The sequence below is a fragment of the Oculina patagonica genome, chromosome 6, assembly GCF_052425735.1.
Source record: "Oculina patagonica isolate OP01 chromosome 6, crgOcupat, whole genome shotgun sequence".
NCBI lineage: Eukaryota > Metazoa > Cnidaria > Anthozoa > Scleractinia > Oculinidae > Oculina > Oculina patagonica.
In genome coordinates, this window is record NC_135763.1 from 17,425,559 (window position 1) to 17,445,485 (window position 19,927).

The 19,927-nt window shown below is 37.2% G+C and overlaps 1 protein-coding gene and 1 non-coding gene across 2 annotated transcripts; one reads left to right on the top strand and one right to left on the bottom strand.

The window, feature by feature from the left end:
* LOC144655901 (solute carrier family 35 member F6-like) lies at positions 1 to 19,076 on the bottom strand. The gene is made up of 16 exons (XM_078516081.1): positions 18,962 to 19,076; positions 17,679 to 17,761; positions 17,274 to 17,338; positions 16,680 to 16,747; positions 14,519 to 14,580; positions 13,711 to 13,790; positions 11,623 to 11,682; positions 10,568 to 10,646; positions 10,277 to 10,371; positions 9,006 to 9,050; positions 7,624 to 7,738; positions 6,631 to 6,696; positions 6,107 to 6,189; positions 3,304 to 3,346; positions 2,727 to 2,821; positions 1 to 2,270 (listed from the first exon to the last, which is right to left on the bottom strand). The coding sequence occupies exons 1-16, from the start codon at positions 19,057 to 19,059 to the stop codon at positions 2,166 to 2,168; spliced, it is 1,242 nt and encodes a 413-aa protein (XP_078372207.1). The 5' UTR covers positions 19,060 to 19,076; the 3' UTR covers positions 1 to 2,165.
* A 422-nt stretch (positions 19,077 to 19,498) lies between these two features.
* Positions 19,499 to 19,571, top strand: Trnak-uuu (transfer RNA lysine (anticodon UUU)). Its single transcript has one exon. It is a non-coding gene; the product is annotated as a tRNA-Lys (tRNA).
* Positions 19,572 to 19,927: the final 356 nt, after the last annotated feature.

A 19,927-nucleotide genomic window follows, 5' to 3' on the forward strand; every position in this document is an offset into this window, starting at 1 on the left:
GATACATCAAGGTATTTTCGATAAACAAGTGTTATTCGTTCGTTTTATTAGTAAAATATGACTTATTAATTGCCATTTAAAGCAATTGTAACGTATTGAAGATTCATTTATTCTAAACTAGCTTTCTCTTTGTGGAACATACATGGCTATAATGTAATACTATATAAATTTCTAATTTAATTTTTTTATTTGCAATTCAATAAATAACTATCATTTTGTAATATTAAAATGACTGGAAGAAAACGAATATTTTAATATTTATGAAATATGGCAACATTTTCAAGTTTGAAATACATGTTTCAGACAAAATCAAATTTATCACCAGTTCTTGTATAACTGTGACAGTTTACTTAGAGATTGATCTTATTTTATAAAAAATGTTCTGCTTCCAAAGAAGAAACATACAATGCCACTTTGTAACAAGCAGCACGATTACAAAGAATGAAAAGGTGCAACACATTATCATGATCATTTGAAATATGAATGGTTAAGTGTCCTAGAACGTACTTTACTACGATTCTTAAACTTTTTTAAAAAATAAAAAGGATTTCAAGTTTCATGTCTCCTCCACGCCCTTCCTTGTTGACCAATTGCTAGGTGGAATAGTGTCCGATGACGACGCTACGAGACTTTTTATCTCGTTAAATTCTGATTGTGTTTTGGCGACGTTAAGATCACTGGTTTTAAGTTTATTTCACAGAAAAACATATATAGAACTACGTCAATAAGGAAATAGTCCAAATCCGGAAAATTTCATAATTAAGTTTTCTTTTCCCGATTTGAGTAATCAACCTAGGAACCACAATAAATTTTATTTTGTCATCCTAGAAGTGTTCAATATGGAAAATAGGAAAAAACGCGAGCTATATAGCCATTTCATAACAACATTAGTAACACTGAAATGGATGATATAAACCGATGTGTCTGAGACACGTTAAAATGTTGTCGTTTTCCTTAACATATCTAAGTTATAAGTTGAATCTTGCTATGCAATCGTAAAACTAATAACCATAAAAAAATCCCTACAAGGCAAATTCACGACCCAAAGTACAAATGTATAAGGAACACCTACCGAACTTTGTCACAAAGCTTTCTACTAATCTAGTAAAAACCATGCATATATACTATAAGGGTACAATACAGATAGATAAGTTACAAACAAGAACTTATCAAAAATAGCATTCATTGATTTTTCTTTTACTTATAAAATTATCATTACTCAATAACAATTGCTTTCAAGGCTGTAAAGGTAAAAAGATAATAATAAATAAAAGACAAAAACAACAAAAAGATTAACCAAAAATGACTGACAAACAACACAAAAGAAGGCAGAAAAATAAATAAAAAACAGCACCCTACCGATAAAAAAGGGTGGCTGATACCTTAAGGTAAACACGAAGAACTGTATAACAATATTTCATTCACGTTAGGTGTAATTCTCGGTACGTTTCTGTAAGACAATTTGGTCTTTCATTTTAATAACCTGCCTTCTTCTCTTGGTCAAGAAACGGCGGGAAAAATGTAAAAACTGATAGCCTTAGGGATAAAAAGGTAAAACAAGAAAACCATGACGAAAAGAAAACTTAACTAAAATTGAATTAAAAAAGTATAAAAATGTATAGCCCATCCTGAAAAGCTACTTCGGCATTCTTGCTACCCTCTATGTGTAAATATTTATAGAACTTTTGCATTACAAACTAATCTCACTTGGGATTAAAGGGTAAAACAGCAAGAAGAAAAATGACGAAAAGAAAACTAAATCAAAAAAATTAAAGACACTTAAAAAAGTATACCGCATCGTGAAAGCCTCTTCGGCAGGCTTTCTACTCTGTACTATTTCTTGAACGTTTGCATTGCAGTTTAACGAAATCAGTAACAACTAATTGTTTAGCAAACAAGCAAGCAAAGCGAACAAATAGTTAGAGCATAATCTAATAGAAATACGATGTAGAGCTGTGACACTTAAGGAATGAAGATTGGTCCAAAATCGAAACACGTGATTAAACAACACTAGTGTAAGGCCCTGATTGGCTTCAAATCAAAACACGTGATATAACAGCACAAGTGTAGGGTCCTGATTGGTTTAAAATTGAAACACATGATACAAAAACATGGTTACAAACACAACTGCACGGTACTGATTGGTCCAAAATCGGAACACGTGATTAAACAACGCCAGTGTACGTTCCTGATTGGTCACGTCCCCTGAGTAATGGTTCACTTTCTCCTGACCCTGGGCTGTCATTTTCTGGTTCATCAGTGGCTTGAACCTGTACAAAAAAACACAACATTTCATGGTGTGCTAATTTGCTTTTATACAACCAGGCGTTATAAGCTACAATTGAAGTTTAAACAGCAGACAACAAAACCAACAAGGTATAACCCTTCACAAAACTTCTGAAGCACCGATGTGCGGAAAAATAACGTTTGTTGTTAAATTGGAAATAAACTGCAATATTGAGCAGAATAGGATACAATTATAAGAGTGGGGGGCTAAATAAATGATGCATATGACGAACTAAGATTTCCTTGTCCTTGTTTTAATGCGATTGTCACATCTAATTTAACTTACAGTCAGTCAGTCGGAAACAGAGAACAAAACAAAGAAAGGGAAACCACAATTGATAACTTTCAAAATTGGAACTTTCGAAGCGCTAGAGGATTAGTCCTGGATTAGCTTTATCCTGGTTTTTATAGTAAAATAATGATGAATACAATGATGTTACCTGTTGTGGTGGATCAGGCTTTGGCATCAATGGCGGAATAATTAAAAGTTCATTATAAAGGGCGGTGCCCAGCAGTAAGAAAAGGAATCCATCAACTGTGGAAAATAAAAGTCGAATCAAAAAATGCTATTTTCAGGCATTTAATAAATTGAAATGCATATATTAAAAAGGACGTAATGAAAGCGTTAAAAGGGGTCTGAACCCTCCCTGACTTGGGCACAGCGTTAAATACAACGTTTACATGAACTTGGTAAAGACCCTTTGATTTTCATCCCCGACTGCAATTATTAGTATTTTCCGTTGAAATAGGAGGTGCAACAGTATAACATAATTTAAAAAAAATATATACAATGATTAAATAGTGAAACCCGAAACTAAATTGTTGGTTCCAACTTGCCATATTCCCTCCTCAACAAATAAGTGCCCTAAAACTTTTGAGTTGAAATAGTTTTGGCTTCTCATCTTCTTGCCTTAGGTTATAAATATTCTTCCACATAATCGTTAAAAGCACTACATTTCTTTTTTGCCACAGCTCAATAGAGCATGTCAACAACGACAGAGAAAGACGAGCTCTTACCTTGAAATATGCCATATTTACTGTCCCAAGCTTCACCAAAAGCCTATCAACATAGACAAAAGTGACATTATCAGGAAACAAAATTACCATCTGACTACATGTAACAGCAAACTTACGTGTGAAAGGCCCTTTTACCGTATGCATGTTGTCACTAGGCATGCATTAGGACAAGCATCAGCATAAGTGCATAAAAAGAACGAACACACTCATTTTTTTTATACATGTACTATTCCCGCATGGCATAAGCAAAAGCACAAGACAAGACAATCGTTCGCTTATCTTGTGCTAATGCTTATACGTATTCCTAGTGAGGACGGCGTAAGAAGAATGAGTGTGTTTGTTCTTCTTATGCGGTTATGCTGGTGCTTGTGTTTATGCACAGTGATAACCAACCTTAAGTTTTATTCACTTCTAAGAGGTTTGTATTGTTTTGTTTCGTTCTTATTTTGGTGGCGAACCGGTTAACTAGCTTTTTAGCTAAGTGTTCTGACCACACCAAATCAATTATTGCATTGCATTGTATTGCACTGGTAAGGAATGAAGTAGGCTCGATTACCAAGCGTGAGAGAGGGAGAGAATCGAGCCTAGGAATAAAGTCACTTTTAAGGGAAATGGCAACGTTGCATAACAAAATTATGCCTCCACAAAGCATTACAATCATGTTAAAGTTCACTGCATTTTTTATAAAATTTGATGTCCAGAATATTCAACATGTTCGTTCAAGGTAAATGGATGTAGTTTTGACATGAACTTTGGCGTCTTAATATGAATGGAAATGATCAACACGGACGCAAATCATCGTTGTTTGCACGCAAATGAAGAATTTTCCTCAACTAACATTTAATTGTTTTTTAGTCATTTATTTGTAAAAAGATATAGTGTACCGTATTTTCTCAATTAAACGCCGGGTACCGAATAAACGCCGGTCTGCAAGGTGGAGTTGAAAGTAGGCTCCTCAGGTATTTATTTGAGGTATAAAAAGCTGTAGGTATAAAATATAGATTTAGCCAAGCCTAAAAGCGGAGCTCCACACTTATTTTCTTGTTCTTAAAATTTTGTGAAAATACTTTCATTGAAAATACTGTTAGTATAGGAGATTGCACGACCTTTTCGTAAAATTCATGATAAATATGGCCGCCTGATGTTTTGAAAGTTCTCAAAATTAGGCGAGTGCAATTTGAGAACTTTTAAAACATGACGAGTACCTTTTAATGATGAATTGTACGAGAAGTTCGTGCGATTTTTTAATTTATAGTATACAAAACAAAATTACACTTCGGAACAGTAAACTTTCTAACTCCTCGGTCTGGTCTTCAGAATACTTCAGGTGAACTTCGAATTCTAAAACCTTCCTAAGTCTTCGGACAGACATCAGAAAATCCTCGGAAGAGTTTGGTTCAACTCAAGTCTTCGAATCAACTTCGGAAATACTCGGAAGTCTTCGGGTAGACTTCAGAAATCTTCGGAAGTGTTCGGGTCAACTTCAGAAGACTTCTGGTCAACGTCGGAAAGAAAACTAAATGGTACTCCTATTAATCGTATCTATAACAAAATTCTCGATTTTGATTGGTTCTTCGCGCGCCTATTTGTCGCGTAATTGGCGCGAGATCACGTGGGTGTCCAATTATAGGTATCCAATTTGAGCAACTTCAAATTGGATACCTGTAATTGGACACCTACGCCATTCGCGCATCAATCACACGCATATAAATGGGTTCTTTCTTGCTGTTTTCCCACTGTTTGTACAACCAGTTGAATTTACCATTGACTTTTTCACACTAAAAAAGATTCTCAAAGACTTCCTAACCTCGAATTTTGTTATTGATACGATTAATTAGTAATTGGACCTCGTGTCGTACAATTCAGAGAGTAATCGTGCTCGTAATTTCAAATCGTTCTCGCGCTGCGCGCTCGGCCGATTTTGAAATTACTCGCCCCATTACTTCCTGAATTGTACTCCACTCAGTCCAATTACTATTATTAATTGCACTGCTCTCGTCCAATCAGAATCCAGTAATATTTTTGAGTGTACTATAATTGAAGTAATTAAACGTATACTAGTCAAGAACGATCCATAGACGAAATAAATCGTCCACTTCAATCGAAAAAAAAAAATACGTTTACAAAATCCTGCCATTACCCTGGGCAAGAAAAGTAGTTGAAATATTCGGCCAATAAATCTTGCCCTCCTGCCGTTGTACCAGCCTTGTAATCAATTTGGTTTTAAAAGAAAAGTAGGATTTGAGCCCGCGATGCAACGGAAAACTCAAAAAGACACATGAACTCGATGAGTTGTACATCTGAGCCCGCGATATGGTCATGTGATACTGGTCAGCGGATACCTTGTTTTGACAGCTGTCAATTGACCATAACATGGGTGACCAATATCAAAGAAACAAGTTGACGTTCCTTGGGATATGATATGATGACATTCTCCTCCTCCCGATCGGGTTGCCTTGTGACTCCCTTCCCCCTCCCCGAAAGTCTGTAGGCGCGGCGGGCGTACGCTCACTCGATAACCAAATTTTCTCGGCTCTATGGGTTAACCAAATTTCCTTACCCATGGTGCTCCGCTGGCGCGCTTCGCGCACTGGAGCTCCGCTATTAGCAAGATGCATTTCTGTCAAATGACGAAAACCGTTGCTTAAAAAAATGGGCTCAAGTAAACTGCAGGAGTCAAATAAACGCCGAGTCTGCCAGGCTCAGTTTAAAATAAACACGGGGAGCGTTTAATTGAGAAAATACGGTATGTGGTAAACTAGCTCGTACGTCCACAATTTGCCTAAAATGACATTTGCAGTACCTCATGAAAGACGTAGTGTACAAAAAGGTCGACAACCCACACAACAATCGTCCTGAGAGCATCAATAAGTGTTCTGTGGACAGCTGAAAAGGAAAAACTAATTCAATGTATCCCATTGTATCCCAATATTAATAAATCATTTAATGTCATTTTAAAAATGACATGTCAAAGGTAATACTCCCCTTTGTGTTTTACTCCTTTCGTTTTCAGCAAAATACCTTTTAAAAATTTAACAGAAACCACCCTTTCTAACAAGGTTGTTATATCGTTTAAATGGCACATTACACAATTAATAAAAGTTAGTCACTTTTGGGATTCATCTACCGGCCGACAACAAAACCATAATTCAAAAACAATTTAATAAATGACTGAAGAATCCATACAACTTTGCATTAAAAATTAAGATCATTTGTACAAAGATAAAATAAAAACAAACTAATGGTACAAAGCAATTCGAAAACCTGAAGAGTAACAGGAACAAGGAATTGTTATTTCCTGCAGAAATTGCTCGGAACCCTTCTTACCTGTTAAAGATTTTGTGACTGAGAGTCCAAAGAAATTGTAAAACGAAATAGAACAGATATACAAAACTGCAAAACAAAAGGTTAAAACATTAATCCTATGAATAACATTTGTGGCAAAGAAAATAAAAATAGAATTTCTTAGAAAATAAATAGACGTTCGTTTTACCTGCAAATGGTCGCGATAAAAGCAAGCTTTTGACGATTTTTTGAAAAAAGACAACACCGTTATTACGATTTAAGATACGTTTCGATTGAAAAGTGTCGTTGACAGTTATAATGTTAAATTTGAATTTGTTAACCTTAAAAACAGATCCGTGATAACAAGTGTTAGTTATTTAATAGAATAACATATACCGTATTTTCTCGATTAAACGCCGGACCCCGATTAAACGCCGGCCTCGTATAAACGCCGGGTTAAAATTGCTAGTTTTTAAATAAACGCCGGGGGCGTTTGTTCGAGGTCTCGGCGTTTATTTGAGGTCAAGCTAACAAGTAACTATATTCTGTTTGTCACAAATCTCGATTTCAACATAAACTATCCAATCCGTAACAGTGCACCTTTGGGAAATAATCACCTTTGGATACCCAGGGACACTTTTTCGGGGCAGAACGAAGAGAAAAATCGTCCCGCTTTGACAAACTGCCCCTTTGTCTTGAAGATCGGTAACAATAAAACAATCTGAAAAATTGGCAGAAAGTTGTAGTCCGTTAATAAACGCCGGGCCCCGATTAAACGCCGGCTTCAAATAAACGCCGGGTTCATGAAGCCAAGTTTGAAATAAACGCCGGGGGCGTTTATTTGAGAAAATACGGTAAGCTTATACATGTAACAACAATTATAACATTGTTGTGATTTAACAAGGTGCTATGGCCTAGACGCACACTCTAAATTTAACCACACACATCAGAAGAGCATTTCTTGCAAGTGAGTTATTTGCCCCCTTCTCTTCGGTTTGCAACAATGTGTGATATCACTGCATTTTATTTCCACACCTGACATAATTAACAGTTTGGCATCATTCTTCATCATCAACAGTGCATCAAGACTGTTCTCGTAGCTGTGGTGGTTCTGGTCTCCTGGAATGTAGTACAGCACAGGAAGAACTAACTGTAACATAAAGACACGTACAGGCAGTAGTCAGACACAGGCAGTAGTCAGACACAGGCAGTAGAAGCACGCACGCTATTCAGGTACGCTTTTAGTGCACCCAGAAGGGAAAATGAAAAAGTCTTTTGGTGACAGATCTTTCAGTGTCAGTGCGCCTACACTTTGGAATGCGCTTCCAGCTAGCCTTCGTAATATTAGTTCTATTTTTAGTTTTAAATCTCGTCTTAAAACATATCTTTTTAAATTAGCTTTTTTTTTTTTACTTTTAGATCTAGTCAATAATGTGTATATAGTTAGTATATTTCAATATTTTTATGTTTTAATATTGTAATGTATATAGTTAGTATATTTTAATATTTTAATGCGCATTTGCTCATTTACATGTTAAAAAGCACAATATAAATTCATAAATTATTATTTATTATTATTAGTCAGACACAGGCAGTAAGTCAGATACATTTTACTGCATGTGCCAAGCTGTAGGCAGATGAAATACATTGTAGTCGGAATAGAGCGATTTCCACGGTCCCGGTGTCAAAAGTAATTTGCATTTCCTTTGTTTTTTGCATTATTACGCTAAGTAATTGGTTTAAAAAAAAACTCCCGCCACTTTCTCATTCAGTCAGAAGGAAAACCAAAACCAACCATGACTCGCTCACACACATTTTCAAGTACTTTACATGCTTCCCGTACATGTATTTGCTTCGAGTTGTGACTAGATCACTGGATTTTCTGTGTCTTTTGTGATTGGCCAGAGTCATTACTTTGGTTTTGGTTAACGAAACTCAATCTAAAATCGCTCTTTAATTGTCTTTTTAAGCATCTAGTGTCCCTTCAACTGAACCAAATTAATATACCACATGCATGTTCGGTTATTTGTGCATGGGGCAAATTTATCATTTTTCAGATATTTCAATTTAGTTGTATTGCGGAATGTGGCTCGTTGTCATTAATTTTATTAACAATTTAAATGTGGCAAACAGTCTTAAGGTAGTGCATGCCTTGATGTGTGTTACGTGTATGTTCAGGTATGATTTTAAATAAACAGTTATTGCTGGGAATGTGCACATAGTCTTGGCTTTTGGTTTTCAGGGAGAAAAATACAACTTTTTACACCAGTAATTTCACTATAAGTAAAACATTAATTTTAGCAGGATTTTGAAAAAGTAATCGAGTTAGATTTCAATCTGGGACTCTCAACCAATACGAGACAACCTTCTGCTTTTAAAACAATAAACAAATAATTACAAATGAAATGTGTACTTACAACACTCATGAAAATAATTCCAAAGAAGCCTTCCATTCCAACAACCTAAATCATGACAAAAAACGCCAACAAATTTAACTGACTACATGTATGCGTGACTTAAAACACTGTCACAGGGATTTCGATTTTTTTCGGTTAAAAGTACTAATATCGGCGAACAGGTATTCTCGTACATGAAATGCACCTAGTCAATCAAGATGGAGATATAAACTATATTGTTGTTGAAGGAACAAGGAAGCCATAATAAATTTTAGGTGTTTTTCCATTCCACAAGGACAAAAATTGACAAAAATCGAGCTGATTTTTTCAAGTTGAGATCTTAAGTTCCTCATGGCATTGTAATAATACCACTTGTTTATTGCTTCAGTACACTTCCATGGTGATTTTTAATAAAATTGGACCACTATTCGTAGTTTAATATGTCTTTAGGCTCTTGAGTTTTTTAAGTGAAACTGGTGACACTGTGCCCCTTTAATATTAACAGCTTTAGACTGCAAGGTTAGAGGTTTTACACAGAAATGCTGAAATTACACACAGGTAAAACCTTGCAAAAATCATTCTGATGTAATGTATATGAAATGATTCATATATGAACTGCGGATGTATATAAAAGTGATAAATTATCATCGCAGTGAAGCCCTGAAGTTTTTTCAGGCTTCTTTATTTCCAATTGCTTAAATTAGAAATTCACTGCGATGATCATTTATCACTTTCATATACATCCACAGTTCATAATATGAATCATTTCATATACATTACATCATTTCACTCCTCTCACGGGAAAATATGAACTCACAGTTGACTTCGCTCCCAATGCGTGGCTTCAATAGCTCAGTTGGTAGAGCATCGCACCGGTATCGCGGAGGTCACGGGTTCGAATCCCGTTGAAGCCCTGAATTTTTTTCAGGCTTCTTTATTTCCAATTGCTTAAATTGGAAATTCACTGCGATGATCATTTATCACTTTCATATACATCCGCAGTTCATATATGAATCATTTCATATACATTACATCATTTCACTCCTCTCACTGGAAAATATGAACTCACAGTTGACCTCGCTCCCAATGCGTGGCTTCAATAGCTCAGTTGGTAGAGCATCGCACCGGTATCGCGGAGGTCACAGGTTGAGTCCCGTTGAAGCCCTGAATTTTTTTCTAGGCTTCTTTATTTCCAATTGCTTAAATTGGAAATTCAATCACTGCGATGATCATTTATCACTTTAATAATCATTCTAGCACTTGGCTGTTTTCACTTTTTAACAAAAACTTACCTGTAAAGGATGGTACTTCCTTTTCTTCAAAAATAATTCCTCTACAATCATCTGTGTGGCACTGACGCTCTGACCAGCCAAGATTAAAACAATACCTGATCACAAAATAAGAGAAAAAGAATACACAATGGTTTGAGGAGAAAAGAAAACATACTGTTAATTAGCACTTTGTGATTAGTTACGGATATGTTAAAAGTATTTGACAAAAAAACACATTAACTTAATTACTATACCAAATGTCGAGAACATATAAATATGTAATTACTATTAGTGATGCATGTAATTGTTTACCTAATACAACCTGCCCTTTAGTGGCTCCCTGGTGATTGTCTCTCAGAACACTTGATAATCCAACAAGTACTAAACCAAACTGCAAATTATATATGATAACAGATAAAATGATCAGTAAATTTCTACATGGTAAATGTAATTTTGACCATTGATACCCTATTCTACTAGTTTAAGGCAAACATTCAGTTGTATCAATGAGTGTCAATAAACAAAACTGTTCTAAAGATAGTTATCACAACTACACATACATGTGCATTTTGCTGATTACAACATCACTCTTTAGCAAGCTGCTATCAAATTTTCCTTGCCTGGGGCTGTTGCTTGCTTATAATTTATTTGGCAGATCAATGACTTGCCTGGGCACTTATTAACTAAAACCAACCAATGATAACAGTGCTTCATTGGCGGCCTTCAGGTCCAATGTTTTCAAGTACTAAGTACATTTTATAGACTGGGTAAAGTTTCTACAGTGTACAACCGGCCTCTGTTTTTTTAAAGTAGTGTACATAAATATCTCACTAGTGACCAAGCTTGCTTGGAACCATACCAGGAGAATATCAACCCTTGCTGCACTTGATCTGAAACATTTGTCAACATGAAGGGCAAATATCTCCCAGTACAGCCCTTGCACTAGGGTAATAAGATTTCAATATAATCATGACAGCAGCTGCTCACAGTCTGAAACAACCACAGGATATTTGCCTACTTGTAGTATCATACTCCATAGGCTGCAAAATGAAAAGTGCACTCTGCATGTTTTACATGCATACCAACCCTCCAAGTTAAGACCATTTTAGTCGCCATGGCGACTAAAATTTTGGAGCTGGCGACTGGATTTGAACTGTAGTCGCCAGCCTGGCAACTAAAATTGAGAAGGATTGAAAGCGTGAACTTAATTTAGCTACTAAAATTTTTCACTGGCGACCAAACTTGAGCAGTCAGTTGCCAAATGGCCACTAAGAAAAAAAATAAACTTGGAGGGTTGCATATATATATTAGTTTAGAGCTAAAGTAAAGATTGCAACAAAGATAAATAATATTTTTTGACATCATACCATGGTAACAACCATGCCAATCCAGTGAATTGGCCATAACTTTCTCTTGAGAAATATTTTCTAAACAAAAGAAAAAAAAAAGATTTAAAACAGAAAGTATGAAAATTAATAGTGCAAGTCAAGTTTCAAGTTTATTTTTTTGCCACTCATAGACTAATAAAATAACAATACAGCATATTAAAGAAAAACCACTTGTAAGGCTTTTAATAAACATAATGTTTATTAAAAGCCTTACAAGTGGTTTTTTACATTAGTGACCTTGCACGGGAAAACGTACTTTAACGCTTTTTCGTTAAACGACTTAAATCGTTTGTTAGTCGTTAGATTACCGTTAGGACGACTAAGAAAATCGTTAGAAGCGTTAGAATAGTCGTTAGAAAAATTTTCTTTGTCGTTAGAAGCGTTAGAAAAATCGTGCAAAGATCATGCACGTCGTTAGATGTATCAAGAAAAGTCGTTCATATCGTTAGTAAAATCGTTAGAATCTCCGTTCAAGTCGTTTGAAACTTTAGAAAATCAGTTAGAATTACCTTCCAAGTAGTTTTGAACACTAAAGAAAGTAATACTTGTTAGATTATCGCTCTGTTATTGTTTAAATCGTTATGTTAGTCCAATTGTTTTATAAACGCACCTCAAACGTATCAGTGTATTCGACTTGTGTTTTGGAGAAATGCGAACACGAATTAGTTTTGTCCCCCTGAAGAAGGCAGCGTTGCCGAAACGTCGGGAATTCAGACAAGAGTTTCCGTAAATAAAACCGGTTCTTAAATTTGACTTGTAAAATATCTGTAGTCGACAAACGAAACATTCCACATGAAAAACATCGGAGCCTTCCGTGAATATTAAATTGAAAGACAGACTTGTGTCGCGCCATCGCGTCTAGCTTGAAATGAACTTGTTTTATTTTTTTTGTGAATTTGGCATAAAATTCTTAAAACCTAATTTTTTCTTGAATGAAACTTGTCTTCATTTATAACACAGACAATGGCGTCAATTATAATTACAGCTGTAGAGGAGATATACAAATTTTGCTTTTTTAAAGCGGCGCAGCCAAAAGAGTCTAAAAAGTTGGCAAAATTTGCCTATGTCAAAAGTAATTTGAAACCTTTCGAATAAACTCCATCGCAAATAATGTAACACAACACCGCACGCAAGTATCCGATTTATATTCTTTCATACACATCTAACTGTGTTTTTTTAAAGAAAACTAAATGACAGAATGAACTTTAAGGTTTAATATTTGCGTCCTAAAGCGTCATAACCCAAACAATTCGTACGCGTGACATTACACACGTGCTTCATGTTTTGTCCGAAGATCGCCTGATCGCAGGTTATGTTTGTGATTCGGCGGGACCGACCTAACTCCAACGCGGTTTCTTCTTAAAGTTAAGAAGAAAAAAACCAAGTAAGAAACTTCCTCGCAATGCTCGTCTTTAATCTGATGTGGTCGAAGAGTCGAAAATATGCGACAGTTATTTTACATCTGCAGCGAATTCTACTTTCGATGTCAGCGAGATCTTTCCGTGAATGTTTTGCGAACGCACTGTTTGGAACTTTCGGTAAGTAATAAAGATTTTATCATATGGAAATGTTTTGGCGTCCTTCTAATAAGCTAGACTAGTTCTAAGACTAGCTGTGTATCATTTCTCGTCCAATTGTTTTGCTCAAAGCACGTTTCAGTAATGCCTTCTCGATATCGGCGCGAAATGATAACTTATGATTTAAAGCTTTACTTGGCAAAAATTTTCATCTTTTAGAATGAGTTCACAAGGTGGATGTTTTGATCAAACGTTTTAGTTTAGTAAGCAAGTCGATAGTTTGAACGTTTTAGTTGCTTATGTTGTTTAGCCAATTCGTTAGTCCGCTCGTTAGAGTCGTTTTAAAAAGTCGTTAGGTACTTCGTTAGAATGTTCTTGCAAGTCATTAGATATTTTTGCTTGAGTGTTCAACTCGTTAATAAAGTCGTTAGAGCGTTGGAAAAAGTCGTTAGTTACCCGTTAGTTAGACGTTAGTTTTTACCCGTTTAACGAATTATCGTTAAAGTACGTTTTCCCGTGCAAGGTCACCATTTATTTAATCTATACTTACTGAAAGCACACCAGTAAAAATAATTATTGAACCTCTCAACATCTGCCAAACAGAGGCATTGACATAAAGCAGGCCAATTCCTGTGGAACGAAACAAAAATGATAATGTTTTTGAGAGTCTAATTTGGCTATGTACATGTATAGCCCAACAGGGGTAGGGGATTCCTTTGTTCTAATCAACTGTTCAATAATGCCTACATTTTCTTGAATCAGGCCAGAAATACCACCTACAAAAAGGTGTTTATAAACAACCTCTTTGCACGCTACATACGAATACAGTAGCTTAGGGGATCGCTACATCAAAGAAGTAAAATACCCCTATGGCTGATTTTTTTTTTTCATTGTCTGAAAGTTGTGTTCCTGAGTAATTTTGTATGGGTGATCCTGCCAGCCTTCTTAAAATAAATCATTCTACAAATTGTACAAGGAGTTCTTGAAACCAATATTACATGTACATTTAAAAAAAAATATTAAAACTAGCCATGGTATATTGCAATTCCTGAGTTTTGATTGGTTTACAGACCATGTTCATATATACCACGGACCACAAATATGCATGGTAGGTGCTCAAGGCATCAGCGAGAACAGCCAGGAGCTATATTGAAATATTTAAGCTCTTTGGGTGTTTTTAATTACGTTAATCCACTCACGCTTGTTGCATATCAGATAGTTATAGCCAACTCGGCACTACGCGCCTCATTGTCTATCTACCATCTCATACCCAATGCACGCTCATGGAATAATTTTTCAATACTAAATAAAATTATTATGTCATCTGGTACTCATATTGCAAACATTATTTTTCTCACCTCCTAATGTGGTTCCAAACAGATCACAAACTGTGGGGAAAGCAAAGATCCATTGGAACACTCTAAAAGAATGAAACACATTGTGTATACAAAAAACAAGTAATTCCACAGTAATTATAATGCGAATGTCCAGAACTTCAAATCAAATTTTTTTTTCAACAAGTGCCAGCCACATTCCCCTCAACACAACCACACCGCCACCACGTCAGTTGGATCAGCAGACGAAACATGTCAACAGCCCAAACCACAGGCATGTGACTGCCCGCAGCACCAGACACCACCCCCCAAGACGACTGAGTTCCCCTTCCCGGCAACAAAGACCAACCGGGAACTCCTACAAGATTGGCTACTCAACCATTACAGCATATTCAACACATGTGAACATCAACAGCTCCCCCTTATGGACGGTCCCCCCATGCGACTCATGGTGGACCCAGATGCAGAGCCTGTGGCCTATCACACCCCAATCCCTGCCCCACTCCACTGGCAAGAGGCAGTCAAAGCTGGCCTCGACCAGGACGTTGCCCTTGGTGTCTTAGAGCCTGTACCAGTCGGAGAGCCAGTGACATGGTGCCACTGCACGGTCGTGTGTCCGAAAAAGAATGGCAAACCACGTCGCACAGTAGACTTCCAGTCACTCAACCTCCATGCTACACGCGAGACCCACCACACTCAGAGCCCATTCCACCAAGCACGCTCGGTACCCCACAACAAGAAAAAAAAAAACAGTGTTTGACTGCTGGAATGGATATCACAGCGTTCCCCTACACAACGCCGACCGCCACCTCACCACCTTCATCACTCCATGGGGATGGTACCAATATAACACCACCCCGCAGGGATACATCGCGTCAGGAGTCGGGTACTCTCGAAGATTTGATGAGATTGTCTCCCACATCCCTGATAAGACCAAATGTATCGGTGACACCCTACTATGGGCAGATGACATCACCTGTCCAGCAGTTTACACCAAGCGGTCAACTGGCCTGACATATGCGGAAGGCACGGCATAACCCTCAACCCTGACAAGTTTACCTTTGCAGCCGACACAGTTGAGTTCGCAGGGTTTGAGATCACCCCGGACAGTGGGCGCCCATGCGCAAAGTACCTTGATGCCATTCGCCACTTCCCAACCCCAAGCAGCATCACTGACATGCGCTCTTGGTTCAGCTTGGTCAACCAAGTATCATATGCCTTCGCAGCAACTGAATGCATGCTTCCATTCCGTAAGTCACTGAGACCTGGGACCCCATTCCTGTGGAACGATGAACTCAACCGATTATTCGAAGCGTCTAAATTAGCTATCATCACGGAAGTAAAACAATTCGTCAAATACATCACACGTGTTGATGGCTCTGGAAGAATGACACTCAGAAACCGCAAATTCCTCCGCAAGTATGTACCAGTCCAGACCAGACCCCCACCTCGCCTACTAAGTGATGAACTCAGACTTGCAGGTACAACAGTCAAGGCCACACCCTCCACACCAAGACCCCTGACCCCGACAAAGCAGCCTACCAATGCAGCTGAACCACCAAACCCAGCAGCCCTGAGCCACAAAAGCAGGGATTTGTGCGATGCACCACAACCCCCTGGAACAGAACCACAACCGGCCACAACCCCAGGACCACCCGCACCAGTTTTGCTTGAAGCCAGCCCAGCCACTAGCCTCCCACGCAGTTGTTCTTAGGGGTGATCGTGTTTCACTCCTCCCCACTTGAACTATGAACTTGAACTATGCACAGTGTTATATATACTCCGTTGTTTTGTTATTATCAGTCTTTACCGACCCCTCTATGCACTGTTAAAATTGCAAGGAACACTAAAGACTTAAGGGGAGATAGAGAAATATGTGGTCAACCTATATAGAGACTGGGACTAGCCCGGTCATGTCATGTCATGTCAAGTAGAGACTGGGACTAGCCAGGTCAAATCTTACGTGTAGTTATTTGTAGTCGCTCATCATTTGGATTTGTTATGCTCGAATAAATCATCATTTAACAAGGAAATTGATGAACTCTTATCTATATACATGTAGCTTGTCTATAATTAAAGACCTTCTAAAGACTGTCTAAAGCCTCGCGGCCTTTTAACACCCCCTCCCCCCCCCCATGAGCATTTAACAGCATGCAGTGTACAGTACTGTAAATGCTATATATACCTTGGTTGTTGAGTCATTTCTGCTGACGCTTCACCACCACTCTCATCTCTATTAATACTGGTTAAGTTCTGGTTTTAGAAAAAGAAAAAAAAAGCACGGAAATTACATAATTAATCCAAACTACTCAAGCCTGATTGTTCAAAGGATTTAGCATGAATTTTGACTTCAGTTTGTAACACTTCAGTGAGGTATTCTGGTTATATTTTTGTCCATTACCTTTTACTTTGACTAATCTCAAACCTACAAACTTAAAAACAGACTTAAAACAGACGTCTATTCATTGTGCGTAGCTGTTTATAGCTTTATTATCTTAGAATGACTGGTTTCATGTTACCGCGACTCTCAAGGCGGATACCTCTCTAAGGCAGTCAGTTGGGGCTACATAATCAAATTTAAATCAAGGAGATACAAAATGTTCACATCAAATGTTTGGCTAATTTATTTTAACATGTTTATTTGCTTTTTACATGGCTTGCGTACAGGTACTAACATTCTCACTAAAGAGTAAAATATCTGTCACATCTCCCTGGTATAAGCAATAAAAAAGAAAAACAAAAAATCAATTAATCATAGCCAAACAAAACAAACGCCAACCTGTCTGAATTTCTGCCTTTCTCTTCTTCGGTGAAAAAATAAGCCGATCAAACACATTGTTTCCCCTGTTAAATAATAACAAATCTATTATTAATAAGTAACTACAATTTGGTAAGTACTGTTAGTATGTTTTCCACTGATACCATCAGTGCACAGGAGTGCCATAGATGCCTAGATGCCGCCTAGATGCACTTTGCTTAAAAATCACCATACAATGAAATGGTCACAGTTAGGAGAACTGCAAACATGTACAGTCCCTCTAGCAATATTATGTGCACAGTCCATAAATGTACAGGTGTCGCTTTAGTGTATGGACACTGGCAGTTAGTCGCAAGTGTGTTTATTAATTAATGATATCATTAACTTATAGTACTGCTGATTACATCAATCAGAATCTGATCTTACCAATAAACATTAGGCCAGTTTGAAACCAAGGGTGGTCAAATTTGTGCACTTCATTACCATGTTCATCCTTCAAACCCTTGGCTCTAAACAAATTGAACAGAACATGTACATTTTTTGCATCTGAGAACTACAACTGTAGGCATTATAACATTCTGTTAGCAATATTTGATTTATTGATTAAAGGGTAAGCTTTCTGAAAATCAATTTCTACAATTAGATCACAGGGAACAGAGGAGCCAAATTTGGCCTTTGTAAATATTAAAATGTTCGATCTATTTTCTGATCTTTTTGTTCATGCGATGGTTGAGCGTTGGCATCCTGTCGCGCTTAACCTAACCGCAGGCAAACAGACACTGCTTGACATGAATCGTCCTTGCTCAACTCGGTTCTCTGGGTTCTGTAGTTATTTAAAAGCCTGTAAAGAAAATATAGTATTGGTTTACCAATAGCTTTCAGTCAACCCTTCGATCGATTGACCGATCAAACTGAATAAATATCGCAACAGAACAATTTGATGTCTTGTTGCATACACAAGTTTCTTGCATACCATTGCATGGAGATGAATTTATTCCTAGGATCTTTGCCCTTCACTTTTCTCTGCAGAGGAAGACTTTCCATGATCGAAAACATGTGTTTCATTTTAAATCTCCCGCCAAATCGGCAGTTGTTTTGAATTTTTAATCAGTAAAAGATGATAGGCAAACGGCACTTCACTTCCGTCACCAGTATGTTGCCCTTCATGTCGAACGAGTCACGTGGTACTATGTTTCATCCCTTGTTCGTTGCCCTTTAGGCAAGGAACAAGTTCACAGAAACCCGCTGCGATAACACAACTTTAAAAGAGTTACCCGTTGGCTTAACAAAAAGATCGGATAACATATTTCAACCACTACAAAATAGATCGAACATTTTAATATTTACAAAGGTCGAATTTGGCTCCTTTGCTCCCTGTGATTAGATAAGCAATGCAAACTTTAGTTTATTTCCGGTCACGCAAGGGTCACGGGGTTTTCTGTTTCCAGCTTGTGCTTGCTTGGGATGTTGCAAGAGAAGCACTTAAAAAACCCTCGATCATATATTGCTAACAAGTTTTCCCTATCTTCTTCCAACAACCCACCTGAACTACAGTTTACCTTATTACGCCAGTACATACAACTGTTATGGCTGAAAAGGGCCAAGCTTAGTGTTAATTTTCGCAATGGATTGAATGAACTCAAAACTTACGAAACCAAACATGCACAGTCCAACAAAACTCCACCAACAGCAAGCCAAATAATACTTACGAGCAGTCGTTCTGTGCTTTCTTCGACAGTGTGTTAATAGATCCGGAAATAAGCATTCCCAGAGCCAACAAAATCTGAGTACAAGTTAGAGCGGCCATCTTGATTTCTTCTCTAAAATGCGAAAGAGGTCTGGGTACAACTAAACGTTGGCTGGGAGGAGATTGGGGATGACAGAGAAAATTTTTGCCTTTTTGTTCGAGTTTTTACGGTTAAAAAAAATACCGTGACCACCTAAAAGATTAAACTATCTTTGAAAAAGAATAAATAACAATATTATTATTACTGTTTTCCACGGACACCTGACCAGTGCTAAGGGCAGTCAGGGTTCAACCAGTAACGCGTATAACGAAGTTAAAGATAGACTATGTTGGGTAGATTTAAATACTACACCAGGAATCATGCTCAACTGACATAAATAGAGCTTGCATGGAAAGGAAATATACCAGAACTATTTTGTTGGTAAAACGACAGTCAGTCAGGTTGCTGAATAATACTTTGGTTATTAGTATCTTAAATTTTGCTTAGGCTTTCAAGGGAGCCCGGTTAGCTCAGTCGGTAGAGCATCAGACTTTTAATCTGAGGGTCAAGGGTTCAAGTCCCTTATCGGGCGACCAAAATTTTTTTTCTTTTTTTTTGTCGAAAATAATTGTTTATTTCAAGATGGCTGTATTTTTCCTTTTTTTCTTTTAAACAATTAACCTTATAAAATTTAAGATCATTTTGAAGGAAAATAACTACAAAACAGTAAAAAATACAATCTCGATCGGATTTAATAAACCTTTAAACGGAGCATTTTGAACTGGCTAATATAAAATCTTCTTGAATCATAATTGCTTAAATTTCCTGACTTCCTTGATTAAACGTTTATTCAGTTTAGTAAAGATGCCAAGAGTAATTTAATTAATTTCCTTTGGATGCAGGAAACAAAAGCAAGCCGAAAGAACAGCTGAAAATTTTGGCACAAAT

Bases quoted from the DNA above. Each gene is read 5' to 3' on its own strand.
- LOC144655901 (XM_078516081.1), bottom strand. From the start codon at position 19,059: ATGGCCGCTCTAACTTGTACTCAGATTTTGTTGGCTCTGGGAATGCTT. The intron at 14,581-16,679 runs GTATATATAGCA...TCATTCTTTTAG, and splicing joins GAAATGACTCAACAACCAAG to AGTGTTCCAATGGATCTTTG. The intron at 7,739-9,005 runs GTAAGTACACAT...TTTATGTTACAG, and splicing joins GAATTATTTTCATGAGTGTT to TTAGTTCTTCCTGTGCTGTA.